Source organism: Hibiscus syriacus, unplaced genomic scaffold (genome assembly GCF_006381635.1).
Source record: "Hibiscus syriacus cultivar Baekdansim isolate YM2019G1 unplaced genomic scaffold, ASM638163v2 tig00110597_pilon, whole genome shotgun sequence".
NCBI lineage: Eukaryota > Viridiplantae > Streptophyta > Magnoliopsida > Malvales > Malvaceae > Hibiscus > Hibiscus syriacus.
In genome coordinates this window covers 2,251,076-2,270,539 of record NW_024062795.1, presented here as the reverse complement: position 1 = coordinate 2,270,539, position 19,464 = coordinate 2,251,076, and the positions used below count along the sequence as shown (strand labels likewise).

Below are 19,464 nucleotides of genomic sequence, written 5' to 3'. Positions count from 1 at the left end.
GGATTATAACTAAGTAAAAGAAATTATGGATTATTTTTGAGTGTGTCATAAAATATCTTAAAAAACCTATGAAAATCTTAAAATCTCTGTACGGAAAAACAACAATAAAAATATATACATATATAAAAAAGGTGATATCAAAAATATAATTTACGAAAGAAATATAACACCATTAAAAAAATACAATTTTATGATTAGATTTTTCCTCCCAAAAAGCTAGCTTCTCATCTGTATAATAAAAACATAATATGAAGTTTCCCCATTCAAAGCACTTGCACTAATGAACTTTTTTTTACATAAATAATAATAATAATGAACTTAATAAAATATTAATCAATGCCATTATATAAAGTTCATACAGCAAAGTCTTTTTCTGACATAAATAATAATAATAATAATACTCTTTTTGGGGGTTAAAACACAAACCTTTAGAATGTAGTATTTTTTATTTTACTTGTTACGAAGCCTTATACACATTTTTTATTTTTTTATTAATATGATGTAAGTAAAATATAGTATTTGTCTAAAGATAATTCTAATCCATTTAAAATTAATCGCTCGTACCATTGACATTGTCGGTGCTCAAATGCAATACCTCAAAGAACAACAACAATTCATTCACCACTGAGATCACAGCGGTTCATGCCACAATTTTTATTTAAATATACATATGATATCTCTCGAGTTATCATTTAAAAAGGCTTAAATATACAAAATGTGCCCAACTTATGCTCGTTTTTTTTATTTAGTGTCTAACGTTTATTTCGTTCTAGTTTGGTGTCTAACATTTCATTTTGTTACTCAAAATGGGTAAACCCGTAACAGACCGTTAGTTTTCTCCGTTAAGTGACACATATCACAATCTCGCAATTTTAAAATTTGTTTTTTTAATATTAAAAATATTATTATATTTATAAAAAGCTTCATTTCTTTTAAATTACAAAAAAAAACTCAAATCCATAAAATTCTCAAATCCTAATACTAACCCCCGACTGCCGCTCTTTCCGGCCACGATCACCGTCGTCAACGTAATCCTTATCATCATCCTAGTTATAAGTCATTGTAGTTGTCGTCGATTGGTCGTCAAAATCGCTTGGGATTGCGATTTTCACCATACGGTTCGCGGGGTATAAAATGTCGATTCACTGTTGATCGATCGTTTATCGGTCACAATTTCAAAGGGATTTTGGTCACTGAGTTGAGGTAAGGTCGGGTGGAGCTTCGTCGATGGCAAAGGGCAGTGGTCGGTGTGGATTTAGGGGTTGAACTGAAGGTTTTCAAAGTTTTGGGGTTACTTCAAAATTTATGTGTTTTTTTCTATATAATATATAATTTTATTTTTTAAATTTTATATACTTTTTTTTAAAATTATTATATTTTGACATGTTTCACTTAACGGAAGAAGTTAATGGTCCATCACGACTTAAACTATCTTGATTAATGGAATAAAATATTATATACTAAACTGAAACGAAATAAACGTTAGACACTAAATTAAAAAAAAAGCATAGATTAAGCACCTTAACGGATTAAATTAATAATCCATCGGCTCCAATTTGACAATTTATTAGTATTTCTCACGTGCAATGTAATAAAAATTTGAACACTTGAGATCGTAACGCGGATAAAATTCCTGATTTACCCTTCCAAAGTTTAGTTTCCGCCAATTGCAATGTTGATCCCCACCAAAATCAACCTTGGGACCCACCAGTTTTGCCCTTACTCTCTACTAATTGCTTGTCAATTCGGTGTCGTTTTGCACCCTAAAATGTCATTTCTAAATTATTATACAACTACTTTAATTCATACATAACATTTAATAATTATGTGATTAATATTTTAGGTAAAGTATACAAATGATATCTCAACTATATGACATTATTTTATTGAGTTTTTTAACTATTAAAAGTAACAAAATAGTTCATCAATTAGATGATGTTGTTTTGTTGAGTCACTGACTATTAAAAGTTATAAAATGGTAACCTAACTATTTATATGTTCCAAACTAATCATTTTTCTTTAAAAATTGACGGTCGTCTAAGTTGAATGTTAACTTGTTGATTAGGATATGATAAAATTATATTTTAATGATGTTTATTGTAACCGTTGTTGCTTCAAAGCACTGACTTGACGACATAATGTTTCAAGTACTATCTCAACATCATAATATAAACGAAGAGACGATCTACAAAATATAACTCAAACGGTTTTGAGATCTGATTTTATCATATCATAGTTAACAAATTAACGTCCAACTCAAACAACCGTCAATTTATTAATAAAAAATGAAGAATTTGGAATATATGAATAGTCAACTAGCCATTTTATAACTTTTAATAATCGAGTGACTCAATAAAACAACACTATAATCAGATGGTCATTTTATAACTTATAATAGTCGATGACTCAACAAAATAACACCATATAGTGATGAGACCATTTATATACTTTATCCTAATTTTTTTTATGATTTATCTTTATTTTAGGGTTTATATATAAAATTCATCGCAATCACTCTAAATATATCATATCCAAAATACTATATAATTAATATAATATATGTCGGTTCTTATTTTATACACCAATAATAAAATAAAAAATTATAATCTTATTATGCATCTCTTAATTTATTAAATTTTTTAAAAATGAACCATATTATGACATCACAATCTCACTTGTCAATTTTTTTTATCTCAATGTCAATACATAAAATAAAATTTTATTACATGTTTTAAATTTTTGATACATTATGAAACTACTCTTCACTCATAAATAAAAAATATTATGCGTTTAAATATTTTCATTTCACATTCTCTTATATATTATACTAATAGTAATACAATTAAATTATATATAATATCAAAGAATTATAATTTAAGTTATAACATTAACATAATTAAAATTGACTGTAAGTGATTGAGAAATAATTCTCAAAGAATTTTTTGGTAGCAAAAATTTAAAATTTAAAATACAAATTTAACTTGTGACTTGAGTTTAGTCAGTGAATTTGAGTTTAGTAAATAAATTTTAATATAACTATATATATAAAAAAATAATGGAAAAGAAAAAAAATATTAATTTTAGTTTAAAAATATTAATAAAATTTTAGTTTTTTGGTATAACAATCAATATCCAATTTATTAATCGATTAATCCAGATTGAGTATTATAGAGACAATGATGACCCTTCTATATACAATTAATATATATATATATATATATATGATTTAGGTACAATTTTACTTTTAATCTTATATTAATTACAATTTAAAATATATATAAAATTTATTCAATTAAAACTTAATTATTAGATTTGATTTGGTGATTTAGGTATTCTTATACTCTCCAATTGACTTGGATTCGAATTTACCCTTGCTCATTTTTATATTTTTGATCTCCTGTTATTAACAACACAATGAGATATATAAATATATATAATATTATAATCGACATCAAAAATATAAGATTTGGCCTAGTAGTAAGTGTGCTCTATCCTCCTTCAGGTTCTAGGTCTGATCGGACGAAAATTCATAAAGTTAAATTAAGAGTAAAATCAAATTAATAGAATATCTAAATAATAAGAACTAAAAATATAATTATTTTAATTTTATTTGTTATAACGTTAATTTTTTCATTAAATATCAATAATAGATAATTGATTGGGATCATTTAAATAATTAAATAATTTAATTAATAAAATTAAAAGATCACTTATTAAATTAAAATCTCCTTACAATTAAATAATTACAACTATAATTTACCTTAAAATATTTAAGAAAAAGGTATTTTTGGAAACTCGGAGAGTAGTTGAACACCTGATTCGAAGACATTTTTAGGGAATGGGGCCGTCTGATTTGCTTAATATAATGATCATCTATCAATTAACATATATATAATAGGTATTTACAATATTACCCTTCATTTTTGGAAAACACACATGCCGTGTGGCTTCCGGCTAAAGCCGGATGGTAGGGGGCCGCACCCTCCACTTCAAAACCCTAAATTCACTCCACATGCACCCCAAATTCACCCACAAATCTACGATCCCCATCCACGGTTTATCTCCTTACACGTGTACACATCTCCCCATCCCCACCGTTCACGCCAGACTACACGGGCAGGTCCCTTGTCACCTTTCAAGCCACTAGCAACCCTTTGATCAACAGAAGGATTTTATCTAACGCTCAGAACATTGCCCTAAACTCAAACGGGCAGACCTCATCGCCTTTAAGAACCGAGCCTAGGCTTCCATAGTTCCTCACTCGGGTAGATCCCAAACCTAATCTTTACATATTTTTCTCCTTTTCTCCAAGAGAAAAAATAATTTACAGGCTTTTTTCGTTTCAAATTCCTGGCCACACTACTTCAGTCGGCGCGTGGCAGTTATTCAGGTGTCGCGTGTTGGTAACGCTATTCCTTTCATGGTTTTGCTCTGTCGATCCGAATCGGGAATCCCTCGCCGGAACTCTACCGGCTCCCGATAATTTGATGGCATCCGCCATTTTAGTGAATCGAAGCGATTCAAATTGGCCATCGCAGCCGAAAGGGAGTATCGCCAAATTCATGGGCAAGGTTCCCTCAAAAGGAACAAAACCAAACCATAACCCTAAATTCAACAAGAAGCGTCAATTTCACCATCATTTGGCTCCACCCGATGACGTTGCTGGCCATGTCGTCGATGATTCTCCAGCCGTGACCCAATTCATAGCTTCTGATGATGCATCGTCAATTAATCGGAAGCTGAGCGATTTTAACTCCGGCGTCTACGTCAGCTTCCGTGTCAGCTCTTATTCGAGGAAAGAGTTGATTGATCTGAAAATTCAGTTGGTTACCGAGTTGGAGCAGATTCGTGAATTGAGGAATCAAATTGAGTCGAATGATTCTTGTGTTAGATCCAGCTCCAACAAGAAAGCGTTATCCAAGAAGAACATTTCTGGAAACAAACGGCCTTTCCCTTCAAATTTCAGCAAAGAATTGCAGAGATTAGACCCTCAAGAGAATGGGAAAGTATCAACGGGTCAATTGATGAAAAGTTGTTCCCAAATCTTGAACAAATTGATGAAAAACAAGCATGGGTACATCTTTAATTCGCCGGTGGATGTGGTCGGAATGGGTCTTCATGATTATTACAATATAATCAAGAAACCGATGGATCTAGGCACGGTGAAATCGAGGATGGGAAAGAATTTTTACGAGTCTCCATTGGAATTTGCGGCGGATGTGAGGCTCACTTTCAATAACGCCATGTTGTATAACCCTAAGGGACACGAGGTTTATGCGTTGGCTGAGCAATTACTTGCAAGATTTGAGGAGTTGTTTCGGCCGTTGAGCTTGAAATTGGAGCAGCAAGACGAGCCACACAAAAGGGATTATTACGAGGAAAAGTTGCAGGCGAGTTCTTGGGATCATGATGAAGCCGATTGGTTGAAGAGAGATGGGGAAATGGAGGATGAGGGGATAATGGTTGATCGAGCAGATTCAGCTAATTTTGTTGCAAGATCTGATAGAAATGGAGGGTTTCCTGGATTTGTTTCAAGCTCGAATCCACCACCGCCACCTCAGTTGCAACTGCAGGCGCCAGCCAGGGTGGCTTCACCGGTAAGGCCGCCACCGTTGAAGCCATTGAAGCAGCCGAAGCCAAAGGCCAAGGATCCAAACAAGAGGGAAATGAGTACGGAGGAGAAGCAAAAGTTGGGGATGGGATTGCAGAGTTTACCGCAGGAGAAGATGGATAATATAGTTCAGATTATAAGGAAAAGGAATGGGCATTTGAGGCAGGACGGTGATGAGATTGAACTTGATATTGAGGCAATGGATACAGAGACGTTGTGGGAGTTGGACCGGTTTGTCACTAATTACAAGAAGATGGTCAGCAAGATGAAGCGGCAAGCATTGATGGCAAACAATGCAGTATCTAATGACAGCCATAGGGTAAGCACTAAGCACATTGTGATTGCTTGATGAGTACACAAACAATTTTTTACTTTATGGTACGAATTTATGGTTGTTCTGATCTGAAAATGCAGGAAGAGGCAACTACCGAGAAGATTGAGGTTCCAATGGAGATGAAGAAGCCAAAGAAAGTTGACGCCGGAGAGGAAGATGTCGATATTGGGGATGAAATGCCAACGAGTAGTTTCCCACCCGTGGAGATTGAGAAGGATAATGTTGGTGCTAGTAGTAGTTCTAGCAGCTCCAGTAGTTCGAGTAGTGATTCGTCATCTTCAAGTGGTATGTCTCTACACGTCTGGAGGTTTTAGAATGAGTGTTCATGGATAAAGGAATAAAAGAGGAAATCCTTATCTTGTAATGTTATTTTTACAGGTTCAGATTCTGGGAGTTCTTCAGGAAGTGAATCGGATGCCGATGATGCTCGATCTTAGAAGGATGAGCTATTGATTTTGAAGCTTGTGAAGTGAGATTTTGGGGGCAATCAAGGGTTGGGGGTGTAGATGAGGGTAGAGTTGGCTAACATACTGAAAAGAATAGATGTGGATTCCAAATAGTGTTGAATGCCTGCAGAATTGAACCATTTCCCCCTTATATTTTTTTGTGGATGTACAGGGTTGGGGGGTCGTTTTAATGTCGTGTGAATTGTAATGGTTGCTCTCTTTAGTGGGGGGAATTGCAGTGAAGAGAGTTTGGTGGAATATGGGTAGCATTGGCATTAACCCTGAAAAAGGGGGGGGGGGATACATGATTCTCGGCATCAAACAATAGAGGCAATTCTACAATTGAATCAATGGTTGTTGGCAAGCATGCTTTGTATAGTTTTGGCAACTCTCAGGCCCTTTTTTCTAAAACATATTTGCAATGGAGGATTGGGATATGACAGATTGTGAAGATTTTGATCATATCTGGAAAGTAATCGATGAACTGCCATCTCAATAGGCTAAATGTGGGACTTCGCCTATGGCAAAATCCATGATTGCAACTTCCACCGAATTCTTACATAAATTTAAAAAGCTGAAATATTTAAATAGCTTCTAATTATAAAATAATAATATGATCATTCCATTTATAAAAACATAAGCATATAGTAATCAATAAAATTCATATATTATTAAATTTTATATTTTAGTTTAGTTTAATTTTAATCTTTTACCCACCAACAACTTGACAACCTTTTAAAGTTGAAACACTGTTATCTGGTACATTTGGGGCTTATAATGTGATGGAAAAAAAGAATTTATCATCTGAGGTATGGGAGGAGTTATTTTCTCAAATAGGATGTTTTGACTTTTAAACAATAACATAAGAAAAATGAATGGAGCAGATGGACCGCATTATCTCCACAATTTTTACCCTCTCATCTCCTTTTTTTTTTCAACACGTTGGTGCTGGGATTTCTATTATTTATTCATTTTCTAAGGAATCGATTTCCTTTTCCTCTTACAGGCATCGTTTTGGACACAGGTCTATCGAGAAATTGAAGATTGATTCTAAGGAATACCAGGTCTTGCATTCTTTGACAGGAACAGACTTAAAACCCCACACTGTTTCTTTTCGAAACCTGAATTTCATTCTAGTGATGAATTCTTAGTGCTCTAAGATCCATTAACTTTGATGAATTAGTTACCCGAAAGCTTACAAGAACCCATAAATGGATTCATTCAAGCCATTAAAACATGAAAATCCAGCGACTTTCTCAGCAAATCTAGTGTCAGTAGAAAATGATGCCAAAGTTGAATGATTAGGCAAATTCACCTTTAAAAGATTCAGCTTTGGAGGTGAATTCGATGGAATACTATTGAAAGATACATTAACACTGCTTTTTCTCCATAATAATCTCTTGGCGTTTTCATTAAAAAAAGGTGCAAAATGTAGAAGATTGCTTAACACCCAGATCAATAATCACAATGAAAACTGAGAATCAAGGAACAAATCCATATTTTTTAAGAGAGAACCAAAAGAAAACAACTTCTTTCTTTTTTTCAGAAAAAAATGAGTGAAAAGAAGTGTTCTTAAACAATGACATGAACTGAAGAAGATTCAAACTAGAAAAATCCATTAATAAATTCAGATAATCTGAATACGATACAACTGGAGAGTTGAACCGATGAGCCTGCTCTCAAGAGATGAAAATGGATTGGAAAGCGGTGATAGAGACAATTTATTGAAAGCCAAGTCAGAAACAAAAGATGCAGCTATCGTTGATTAAGCAGATAAGTTACAGAAAAAGGATGAACAAAATAGCTGAGTTTATCGGGTAAATTAACAACAAAATGCAAAAACTAATTGACAAATTTTGAATCTCACCAGTGGCAATAGTTGGGTTACTATAAGAACAAGCACCATAGAAGGCAAAAGCCAAAATCAGGAATCCTTGGTAAGCTGTTTCCACAAATATTGGTTTACCTTGATAGCTGCCTCTCTCATTTGAGATTCTTCAACTTGCAAGCAGAAACGGTGTCGGGTGTCAAACATTTCAGAAAAGCCTTGGTCAAGTCTACTGATCTTTTCACAACATTTTCTACACTTCTTTTCGGGCATTCTCGTCACCAATGTCTCTGAAAGATGACCCACACTCTGTGAATATCCATCAACCGTACACAAAAAGACAATATATAAATATATATGCTTTGTGTATGATTGTTATATGAAATAAACAACAGCTGTGTATAAAACAGTCAAAATTATTGGGTCAGCCGAAGTGGTTGGGTAGGTGGGTAGGTGGACACCGCAACATAATGTTAGAAAATAAATGAATTTTATTGATGAATTTAATATTTAAATTAAATTTATGTATCTTTTGAATATTATAAATTAAAAGATAATTTTAATTTAAATATTAATAAGATATTTATTCTTTGAATATATCACATTTAAAGGTATTTGTTACCTATTTAAATTTAAATATTAAAATTAATTATATCCTTTTGAATATTTTAAATTAAAATAATATCTATTTAAATTTGTATAGTAAAATGAATTTATATCTTTTGAATATTTTAAATTAAAAGATGTCATTATATGTTTAAATTTGAATATTGAAAGATATTAGTCGGAGGCAAGGATAATTTGTGATCTCTAAGCTGATCATCTAGTTGTTGTATCTTGGGAGACAGGATACCAACGATCTCGAGCACCAAGTGGCCGAAAATATGTCTTAAGGAAACTGTGTAGTGACATGCCTCAACTGTTTCTGATCAAAATATCAATCAAGAAAAGAGTATTTTTCTTTCAAGTAATTTTTATTTATTTATAAAATAATGATATTTGATATTATTTATCACTATTATATTCTTCATATTATTCTCGGAGTTAACGATATTGCTAACATACTGAAAAAAAATAGACTTGGATTCCAAATAGTCTTTAGATGGTAAGAAATGAAGCTTTTTTCCCCCTTGTATTTTTGTGTTGATGTACAGGGTGTGGTGGCGGGGGGGGGTGGCTCTTGTGTGAATTGTAATGGTTGCGCTCTTGGTTGAAAGGAGGATTTGAGTGAAAAAGAGGTTGGGGGTTTGGTGGAATATAGATGGTGGGGGAAATACTTTTGTGTTGGCATTAACCCTGAAAAAGGGGATACATGATTCTCAGCAGCAGCAGCAACAATAGAGGCAATTTTACGATTGAATCAATGGTGGTTGGGAAGCATTCTTTGTATGGCATGGCAACTCACTCAAATTCCGGACCTTTTCTTGAAAAAAAAAAACAAGGGAGATTTCGTAACATGCAAGGGAGGTTGGGAAATGATGGATGACAGATTGAAAGTGAAACCTATACAGATTTTGATCATATCTGGAAAGTAATTGATGAACTGCCAACTCAAAAGCTATAAGACAGGGACTTTGCCCAGGCCATAAATCATGATTGCAAGTTCCACCGAATTCTGATTTTTTTTAAAAGGTGAAATATTTAAATAGCTTCTAATTATAAAAAAAAAATGTCATAAAATGTGATCGTTCGATATAAAAATATAAATTAAATGATTTTTTTTATTAAAAGAATCCTTATAATCTTCACGTTAACATCAATAGACGTTGGAGATGGGATTTCTTCAACTTTTTTCTTCTTCTGAGAAATCAATTTCCTTTTCCTATTAGATCTATCGAGAAATTGTTCTTGAAAAACCAGATTTTGACAAGGAGGACCTTAAAACCCCACACTTTTTTTCTTATCGAAACCTTAATTCCATTCTAGTGATGAATTCTTAATGCTCTAAGATCTACTAGTGATGAATAATATCTCTGCAAGCCTAATTGTTTTTGTTGTACATAAGTTTCCTGTATTATACGCATGGAGACGTGTTTCAGCAGAACATATAAATAAAGAAAAGGAGGATGCTCAAGAAAGTCCCTCAGTTTATTGGGAAAATTAAGCCTGCATGTCAACAAATTATCACCCACTGTGACCAATAATGCTAAAACTATTTCACAATTTTTGAATCTCACCTATCTATGGGGCTTCAACAGCAAATAAGCCATACGGAGTTGCATGGCTACTGTGATAACAAGCACCACAGGAAAGCCAAAGCCAAAATCAGGATTCCTTGGTAACCTGTTTCCACAAATATTGATTTATCTGATAGCTGCCTCTCTCATTTGAGATTCGTCAACTTGAGAAAAACGGAACCGAGTTGAGACTCGCAAGCAGAAAAGGTGTCGGGTCCCAAACATTTCAGAAAAGCCTTGGTTAAGTCTACTGATGTTATCATCTGGAACATCTTTTCATAACATTTATGCACTTCGGTTTTTCTAGACTTCTTTTCGGGCATTTTCGTCACCAATGTCTCTAAAAGATGACCCAGACTCTGCAATACTTCAATCACCAAATCAAGAGCCTCGACCCGTCGGAAGTCCGATTCTGCATTGCCACAGTTTTCTAACAGAAAGCCTAAGAGTTGATGACCAATCCTAGGATTTCTTCTAAATATTTCTTTCAAGAACCCAGTATGTTGAAACTTTTTACTCTCAAAATACCCTTCTGGAATTGTTTGTAAGAGACCAAAAACTCCCTGCAACTTTGCATCTGATAAATTTCTTGCTTCAATGATCTTCAATATCCAGTATGTTGAATTCTGAGCAAGCGAAACAACCATTTTGTATCTGTTCAAAGAGGCTGTCAGCTTCTTCTTGGATACAGTGCTTGCGGATTTCTTTCTCTTGAATGGTTTTGATGCCAACTTCAAGTTTTTCTCCAACAGAGATTCAAGAGTAGACAGCGGCACGGATTCATTCTTCGGCAACTTCTTTTCTTTGAATACCTTTCTTTGAATAATTCCCCATATACGCTGTCCGAGTTGTTCACTGCCTTCTGTAGTATGTGGATTCACAAATGCCTGAGCCAGGTTCGAGTAGACTGTCAGGACCTGAGGCTTACCTGAATTGGAAAGATCATAAACATACAATTCTAAGAATATTGTACATAAAAAAAAGAAACACTTCTTGAATGAAGTTCAGATCACAAAAATTAAAATTTCTAAGCTCGCACAATAACAAATAGACGAAACCGATAGAAAATGCCACATAATGAACTTGGCAGCAAATAATCATCATAGGAGGCATCTCACAGTTCACAAAAGGTAAAGTGGTAACACTTGCCTCGATTTTCATGCAAAATTTCCAGAAGTGAAAGAACTCGGAGTTTGAAGAGGACAAGCTGGGACTGAGCAGTTTCTCTACCTGCCTGATTCTTTTTCTCTTTAAAGATCTGAGCAAGATAAGTGTCCATGCGGAACATAGCATCATCATCCATTACTCCATCAGACTCATCAGAATCTTCAGGAGGATCTTTATCATCCTCCTCACCGCCATCTACTGCCTCAGAGTCTTCCGATTGTTCGTCAATGTCAGCTGTTTCATCAGTCTCAGCTTCATCTTCTTCAATTCCGGGAAGGTCGTCATCATCATCGTCATCATCGTCACTGCCTGCTTCCGGATGTCTACCAGGTTTTAAGTCTTTCTTAATTATCCGCAACATCCTCAGCAGTCCATCATCAGTAACATCGCAACAGAAACATCTGAAAACCTATATATAATACATGCCAAATAAAATATAAGTGATTTTTTGTTAAGACACTTACGAGAAGAAAAAGGAGAAAACTCCAAGTTGCTCTAATAAAATGAAGATAAAATATTATGAATAGAGTCAACAAGTGGCAGCAACAAAGATTGAAGGGTGAAATAAAAAAATTAATGAATTGCAAAACCAAATAAAGCTGGCATTGATGATCTTTGACATCACTTAAAAGTGACTTGAATAAGTTATTGTTGCGCACTTGTTCAATAGCAGAACGCATAGGGGCCGATGACTGTGGCAGCAAGGAAAGTAAAGAATCCACAAGAACATCCATCAATTCTGGTGCTGCATCACCATTTGACTCGTCTTCTCCAGATGAGTTCGGGATCATCAGGAGCTGCAGAAGCTTTCTTACAACATATGATAAGCTCAGAGGCTGCATCGCACAATTCTCCAGGTCGGAGAAGCACTTGGAGTATAAATAGGATGAGCAAGCACCTCAATGCATGCAATTTACTTGCATCATTGCCGAGACCGCAATTCCTTTCCTGCCATTATTTAAGCATTTAGAAACAGTATATAATTGCAAAAGTAGGAAACAAGTTCATAACTAAAGTTACAGATTCATTACACACAAGATCAACAGTTAAAGAAGCATTCCTATTGTAATTCACCAAGGATAAAGCCATTTTCCTCCACATCAATATACCACAAACCAAAGTGCTAAAAATATATTTACAAGGGAGTAACAACACTTACCTAACCGTTGCGAGACACCACAAGAAGGTATAATACAAATCGTTTGAGAACTTGGATCTATTAAAGAAAATAACCTCAAAATTGGGAACATGCCAAAAGCATTTCTTTTTTTTATCGTAAATGATGAGATCACGCTTACCTCTTTATAAAGTTTACTCTCCATTTCTAGCAATTTTGTGACTGACAGTTTATCCTCATCACTCAAAGTTCGAAATAAAAAAACTGAAGGAATATTGCTTAATGTGCTAAGGAACCGCATGAAGTAGGAACCAAGGTCATTTGGCTCAAGTGCATTAGCCAAAGATCGTAGCTCTTCTACCTTTCGAACGCTTGCCAGCAGTGATTGGAGTTGTTCTATGCAAATTTTGCAAAGAGCAATTGAGGTTGTTGTTTTCGGCCATCTAAATTTCTCCTGTAGTTCAAATGAAGTAACTTCATTACCAAGAGATGCAGAGAATAGACCATGTACAGATAGAAACTTCAACATTTCCCTTTGCAGTCGGAATTTTGCTTCAGGGTCCTTTAAATGTTTCAGAACACTGGGAAGTGACTCTATGACCCAGCCTTTCAAAAAATCAGCATTCCCCACAATTCCAACAGAATCCTTGTCCTCAATTGAACCAATCTCAGAATTCTCATCGGTTGTTTAACTCTGATCTGAAGGCTCCTCGGAAGCATGATCTTCATCCAAAAACAAGTTAATCAAGTTCTGAACAAACAGCATGCAACCAGTCTCTGTTTTGAACTCCGCCATCATATCTTTGATTGTTTTTGTTTTCGTAATGCAATCAAATTTTCCACTGCTGTGGCAACAGTAACAGCTGCTCGTCTGACATCGTCATTCCTAACCCAGTCTAATAATTCTTTAAGAAAATGCTGCGCAACTTTATAAAGCCAGGAATATTTTGTTTAAAGTATATCCATCAAGCACTGAATAACTTTGGAGAACAAAACAATCGGTATAAAAGAAGACGGTAATCTAGGCAGGAGAAGAAGCAGAATATCAAATGCTAAGTGTTTACGATCATGAGATGACAATAGGAGGGATCTTTCAATAACAATATCACAGAATGTTTGGACATTATTTGCAATTTCTTCTTCAGAAGGGCTAGATTTGCGACCCTTTTTGTGTTTTTTAAGGAACTAGAAGCACATGCTGCATCTTCGGCCTGCAGAACAGTATTAGGTAGGAGTATATTTACCAGAACAGGCGACAAACTATGGACCCGGGGTTGACAAAATGTAGATTCCTGTCATGTTACATACCAAAAAAACTTTAGAACATATTTAAACCTTAATTTTCTCAATAACGATGTATAGATGCATAAAAAATTACCTTCAAGCAGTTACTAATTGAGGATAAATAGTCAGCAGAGAAAAGTCTGCTTGGACTGAATGGAATTGGAAAAAGTTTGCTGAATTTGTCAATGGATGTTTTTTCATGAATTCTACCAAAAAAACTTTAGAACATATTTAAACCTTAATTTTCTCAATAACGATGTATAGATGCATAAAAAATTACCTTCAAGCAGTTACTAATTGAGGATAAATAGTCAGCAGAGAAAAGTCTGCTTGGACTGAATGGAATTGGAAAAAGTTTGCTGAATTTGTCAATGGATGTTTTTTCATGAATTTTTAAAGCTAACAGCAAAGCATCAGGATTTCCAACATCAACAGCTTCTTCAAACCACTGAGGAACTCCGGGAGCTTCAAGAATATGATCCAACAATGCTTCAACAGGCAGCTGCAACATGTAGAAGTGTTCCATAAAGACTGAAACATATACTTAACACATTGAACGCATTCATAAATTGCAATAACAGTTTCGATACTGTAAATGAACCTTGACAAGACATACATACAAATGAGAATACTTGGAACCACCAGTATGATGATCGGTAACCAACAGATGTATACAGTTCTTGGAGGTTATAAAGACAAAATAAATGAACTAGCAAGAGCATAAAAAAAAAAAACAAAAGCAAGGGTATTAGAAGGCCTTGGCACAACATCCATCCAAAAGAGTAAAAGAAATTATTTATAATGATGCACTTAGAAGCCATTGCAACCAGCACATAGTATTAATTTTGGCATAAAATTAAAAATAAAGAATAAATAAACCCCCGACATCAAACTAGGAAAAATATTAAGTTAGCAAAGGTTCAGAATTATTACAGATCCCCCACATCCTGGCAGAAAAAAGTATGAACATCACGACGAAAAACTCTTATCACTTAATCAGAAAATACCTTTTCAACAATTTCTAAACTGATGGAAACTGAAGACTCCTGCAAGTAAGGGAGATAAGAGCACTCATAAATTCACTCATAAATTCCTTGATGATACGAGTATCTTACCAGAAAACCACTCTTTAGTGAGTCTGCCAGATCGGGTAATAGCACCATATGCAAATAAGCAACCCAGAAGGCAATCCCTTACTTCCTACAGAATCAAAGCTAGTTATTGAGCGCAAGGCTCTTAACCTTGTGGTCGTGGGATCGAGTCCCACGGTGGGCAATTCATAATTCTGATTGCCGGAGGTCTCCCACGGAAGCTGCTCTCAACCTGACGTTGGGGCAGCCTACTATCCTACCTCCCATTACCCCATTACACATGGGAATAGGGTCAGCTAATTAAAAAAATTATTGAGGAAAGCAAGCCTACCTGACCCTTCATTGATGACGAGACCTCCAATAAATTAACTATAAGTTTCAACAAGGAGTCCACTTTGATGCTAGGAATTGTAGCTACCAAAGCAGTCAAACCCAATGCAAAACCCTGTTTAACACACTGCAAAACAAGTTGAAAAACATAATATCAGCCACAAGCCAATTTAAGTTATTTTATTGATGACCAATTATACTGTGCAAGATAACAAGTACACTTCAGGTGCTGGATGTCAGACTATATTCAAAAGATAACTTAGGTGACACAAGGAAAGCATATTTAAGTTGATTGTTCGAAGTGTTCTAGGTAAGGTTGCTGTATTTTTCAGACATGGGTAAAGCAAAGCAGCTAAATGCAAATTGAAAAAAATAGGAAAGCTATGACTTCCACAGTTTCAAAACACCCTCAGCCAAGTCCTTATTCTCGAGCCTATCATATGCCTTCTGAACCTCCTGCAACTTTGACACCATTGTTCGGGGACATGTTCGGGGATATGGAACTCCTGCTGAGGCCAAGTCCTTAAAAACGCTGATATGGAACTCAGGCAAACTACTACTAGGTGAAGAGGCCACATGTTCGGGGACATCATTCCCTTTCGATTCAACAACCACTTGTTTTGCCCGAGCCCCGAGGCTCCTCATTTTCTAAAACCGAATGCCTCCTCTCCTTGTCCATTTGTTTCCTCTTCTTTTTCCTCTCCATTGGCTTAATGGAACCAGCAGCAGCAGAAGATGAAGCAACCACATCTCCCATATCTGCATCTTTTTTGTTATCCATGTTAATTTTCTTACCAGAATGCACCAAAACCGTATTATCCGTAGCTAAATAAGTTTGACCCTCAAGAGCTTCTACCTCAGATTGAGTACTTCTTTTCTTGCTACACATTAAGAACCCAATATCTGAAAACCGACCGGAATTATAACATGGGAGACTCGAATATGTGAGTTTGAGTCTAAGACAGCTCGTGCTTCGATCAGATGAAACCAGGCCACCGAAAGAAAGATCAAGACTCGATGAAGTAATTGGCGAACGAGATTTGCATTGTCGCCCTCGACAAGAACATTAGGCACAATTACAAACTAATAATAAATTAAATGCATAAAGTAACTTCAGTGGTAAGAGAGTGTTATTATTCCTTTTGTATTTGAGCAGTTGCGTCCATCTAATGTATGTATTATCAATAATTAAAAAAATTATAAATAGATATACTTTATAATAACCTCATATTACTAGAAAAAAAGAAGAAGATAACAGTACACAGAAAAAACATCAAATATACAAAACAACCGAAATGATAATTCACAATTAGCATCGAATTTAAATTGCAATAAGCCTTAAAAAAGTTATTTGTACAGTTAATTTTTTTTAATTTAAAAATCACATTTACAGTTAAACTTTCAAAAGAAAAACGTCGTGGCATAGGCATACAACAGAACCGGGTTTCATGATTTCATCACCTCTAAGCTTAGTTTGCATAAGGTTACACTTAACAAAAAAACACCACTTTTTTTTTTTGGTCAGCTCCCGAGTCAACAGCCTCTTTCATGGATTCCGACGGTTGTCCACATAAATGATGTTAGGTAGGGATGGGCAGAAGAGATTTTAGGGAATATAATCGTACTTTCAGAAATTTTAAATTACCACGTATTTTGGATATATTTTTTAAAATTTTCTGCTGTTTGCATTCATGAAATATTGTAATTTTGTATCTCTATAATTTTAATATAAATTTCTAAATTCATACCCTAACATAAAATACTGCGTCTGTTCATATATGATTTGAAGTCCCGTTTCTTATACCAAGTCGTTACTTTGGTATAGAGAGGCGGAAAAAGGAAGCATAGCAGCACCAAGAGCAACACTACTACACAAAGAATCATGACATTGATGAAACCGTCTTTTACTTCGGGCTTATTCTGCATGGTCCACGGAACTCCACCCACATTCATTCCGAACACTGAAAAATATTCAACGGAACGCAATGAATTCAACTCGTATGTAGATTGTCAGGGAGTAATGTGGATAAAAATCGAGGTATTACCTCCGGTGATGACTGATAAAGGAAGGAATACGATGGAAAGGAAAGAGAGATAATAGAGTTTTTTGTTGATTTGCTCCGACTGCCATGTATCCAAACCAGTCTGAATCGTGGTGACACGGTTCGATAAAAATCCGACGTTCTCTTTCAGCCTCCTCAACCGTTCAATCAGCCCTTCGAGGGACTTGATGTCTTGGCTTAAAAACCATGGTTTGGACCAACATTTTTCCTTCAATAGGGGAAATACTTGCACCCCGTGGACAATCACCTGAAATTTGGAGAAACAAATATCAACGAAGAGAATAGCGGTGTAAATGAATCGAGTTTTAACTAATAAGATTGTCTTTGTGTTTGTATATTTATTTATGAAGGTGTTTATGTTTTGTTAGTGTTTGTTGGTTTATTTTTTAAGGTATTCATATCCGTTCGTTTAACATTCACGTACATGTTCATTTAACGTTTGTGAATATGTTCGTTTAACGTTTATCATGTGTTTGATTTAGTTCAAACATTCACCAATATTTAAAATATAAAAATAAAAAGAAAATGAGAACTAATTAAATGAACCAATAAATAAGCTTGTAATCGAGCCAATGAATGAGCTTTGAAAAAAAAACTTGTTCGTGAATATAAACGAATCGAACACATATTTGTTTGTGTTTGTTTATTAAATGAGCATCAAAATTTTGTTCATTATCATTTATTTAACTTAATAAACGAACAATTAACGAATAATTTATTGAACACTTCGATTATTTACGCCCATAAACGAGAGTTTAATTGCACAACCGTGGATTCTCATAGAAAGAGGCAAAGATAAATTACCTGCAGGAGACGTTGCAAATTTAGATGCATTTTGGGGAATCGTCTATCGTCTAGCATCTCTATCTTCAAAGCAAATCCACCTGAGATTAAGCAGATCTTCATCTACAGATAGCTTCTTTGCCAAGATAAAATGTGCAGTACATATTTGACATGAAAGGAATCATGCAAGTATTTATTCGAATAAGGGGTTGAACAAATTCTGTTTATACAAAATTTTACCTCTATCCAACTCAAGCTCCACTGCTTCTAGCTCCATCTCGAGTTTCGTAACAACATCCTGTAGGTGATCGACGTGCGTGTCGATGATGTGAACCACAAGGTTCGAGATGGATTTTGGAACTGGATTATCGGCCTCCTCGGAGTGATTCATTGTGAATAAGAACTCTAGTACATGTTCTTTAATAACAATCCCACTCCCTCCCTTCTCTCTTCTATTATTATATGAATTTTCCACACAAGGAATCTCCGAGAGAAGAGATTGACCTGTCGGCGAGAAGCCTAGTCTCGGAACACGTCCCAGGGACACGGTGATCACGGAATTCTCGGTGATCCTCGCGGCTATTCTAAATGTAAAACTACTGCAAGCAGGGCCAGGTGAATTAACCCGAAAGACGAGTGCTCCGTTGACATGTCCGCAAAATGGGCCATTGCTAACGAGTGAGAGAATGTCTTGGAGGTTTAAAGGTGGACAAAGAACATCTATAAGGTATTGTGCGGATAGAGAACACTTTTGTTTCACTTTCAGTAGTTCTACATGGTACCAACAAAACTCATTGCCTTCACCCTCGGTAAGATCCCAGTCCTTGTCGAAATAATTCCCGAGACCGTCGAAAAAATACGCCTTCTGTCTCACCATACCGGGAAAATGTGTCGGAAGCTTGTCCAAGACTGGAAGAGCAGTAGAAGATGACTGCCTAACCAATCCCACCGTTTCTCCATCCCCAGACGGTACTTCCTCAGCTAAATCCATAACTTTTGGCCAATGAAGTTTACAGAATACAATGAATTAAATCAATATTGCACAACTCAGAGAATTTCTAATGCAACCCAATGGGGGGCTTCAGATCATTCAAAGAAAAAACTGCTTCTTGAAGGTAAAATGTAGATTTTTCTTTCTTTCAAGTTTCAAAAAAAGGGTGATACTGATGGCAGAAAATTGAAAAAAGAACAGTTTGAAAAGAACAAAGGAGTAAAGAAAATCTGCCAATACTA

The 19,464-nt window shown here is 35.2% G+C and overlaps 2 protein-coding genes and 1 pseudogene across 3 annotated transcripts in view; 1 reads left to right on the top strand and 2 right to left on the bottom strand.

The window, feature by feature from the left end:
- Positions 1-4,269: 4,269 nt before the first annotated feature.
- LOC120133997 (transcription factor GTE7-like) overlaps positions 4,270-19,464 on the top strand; it is a 33,367-nt gene continuing 18,172 nt past the window's right edge. The window contains exons 1-3 of one of the 2 annotated variants that reach the window (XM_039150480.1): positions 4,270-5,930; positions 6,026-6,230; positions 6,324-6,689. In XM_039150480.1, coding sequence (XP_039006411.1) covers positions 4,488-5,930; positions 6,026-6,230; positions 6,324-6,382 — 1,707 coding nt within the window. In that variant the 5' untranslated portion in view covers positions 4,270-4,487 and the 3' untranslated portion in view covers positions 6,383-6,689. Of the gene's footprint in view, positions 5,931-6,025; positions 6,273-6,323; positions 6,690-19,464 lie in introns of those variants that run through there. The other variant, XM_039150481.1, reaches the window with a different exon arrangement.
- Positions 10,472-16,294, bottom strand: LOC120133852 (annotated as a pseudogene).
- On the bottom strand, positions 17,135-19,222 carry LOC120133851 (zinc transport protein ZntB-like). The gene is made up of 4 exons (XM_039150355.1): positions 18,472-19,222; positions 18,253-18,332; positions 17,431-17,695; positions 17,135-17,346 (listed from the first exon to the last, which is right to left on the bottom strand). Exons 1-4 carry the CDS (start codon positions 19,220-19,222, stop codon positions 17,135-17,137), a joined length of 1,308 nt encoding a protein of 435 aa, XP_039006286.1.

What these genes read in the sequence shown, in the direction of transcription:
- LOC120133851 (XM_039150355.1), bottom strand. Translation starts at nt 19,222, where the DNA reads ATGGATTTAGCTGAGGAAGTACCGTCTGGGGATGGAGAAACGGTGGGA. An exon ending in GGAGCTTGAGTTGGATAGAG is followed by an intron (nt 18,333 to 18,471) that starts GTAAAATTTTGT and finishes GCTTAATCTCAG; the next exon opens with GTGGATTTGCTTTGAAGATA. An exon ending in ATTTGCAACGTCTCCTGCAG is followed by an intron (nt 17,696 to 18,252) that starts GTAATTTATCTT and finishes TCCAAATTTCAG; the next exon opens with GTGATTGTCCACGGGGTGCA.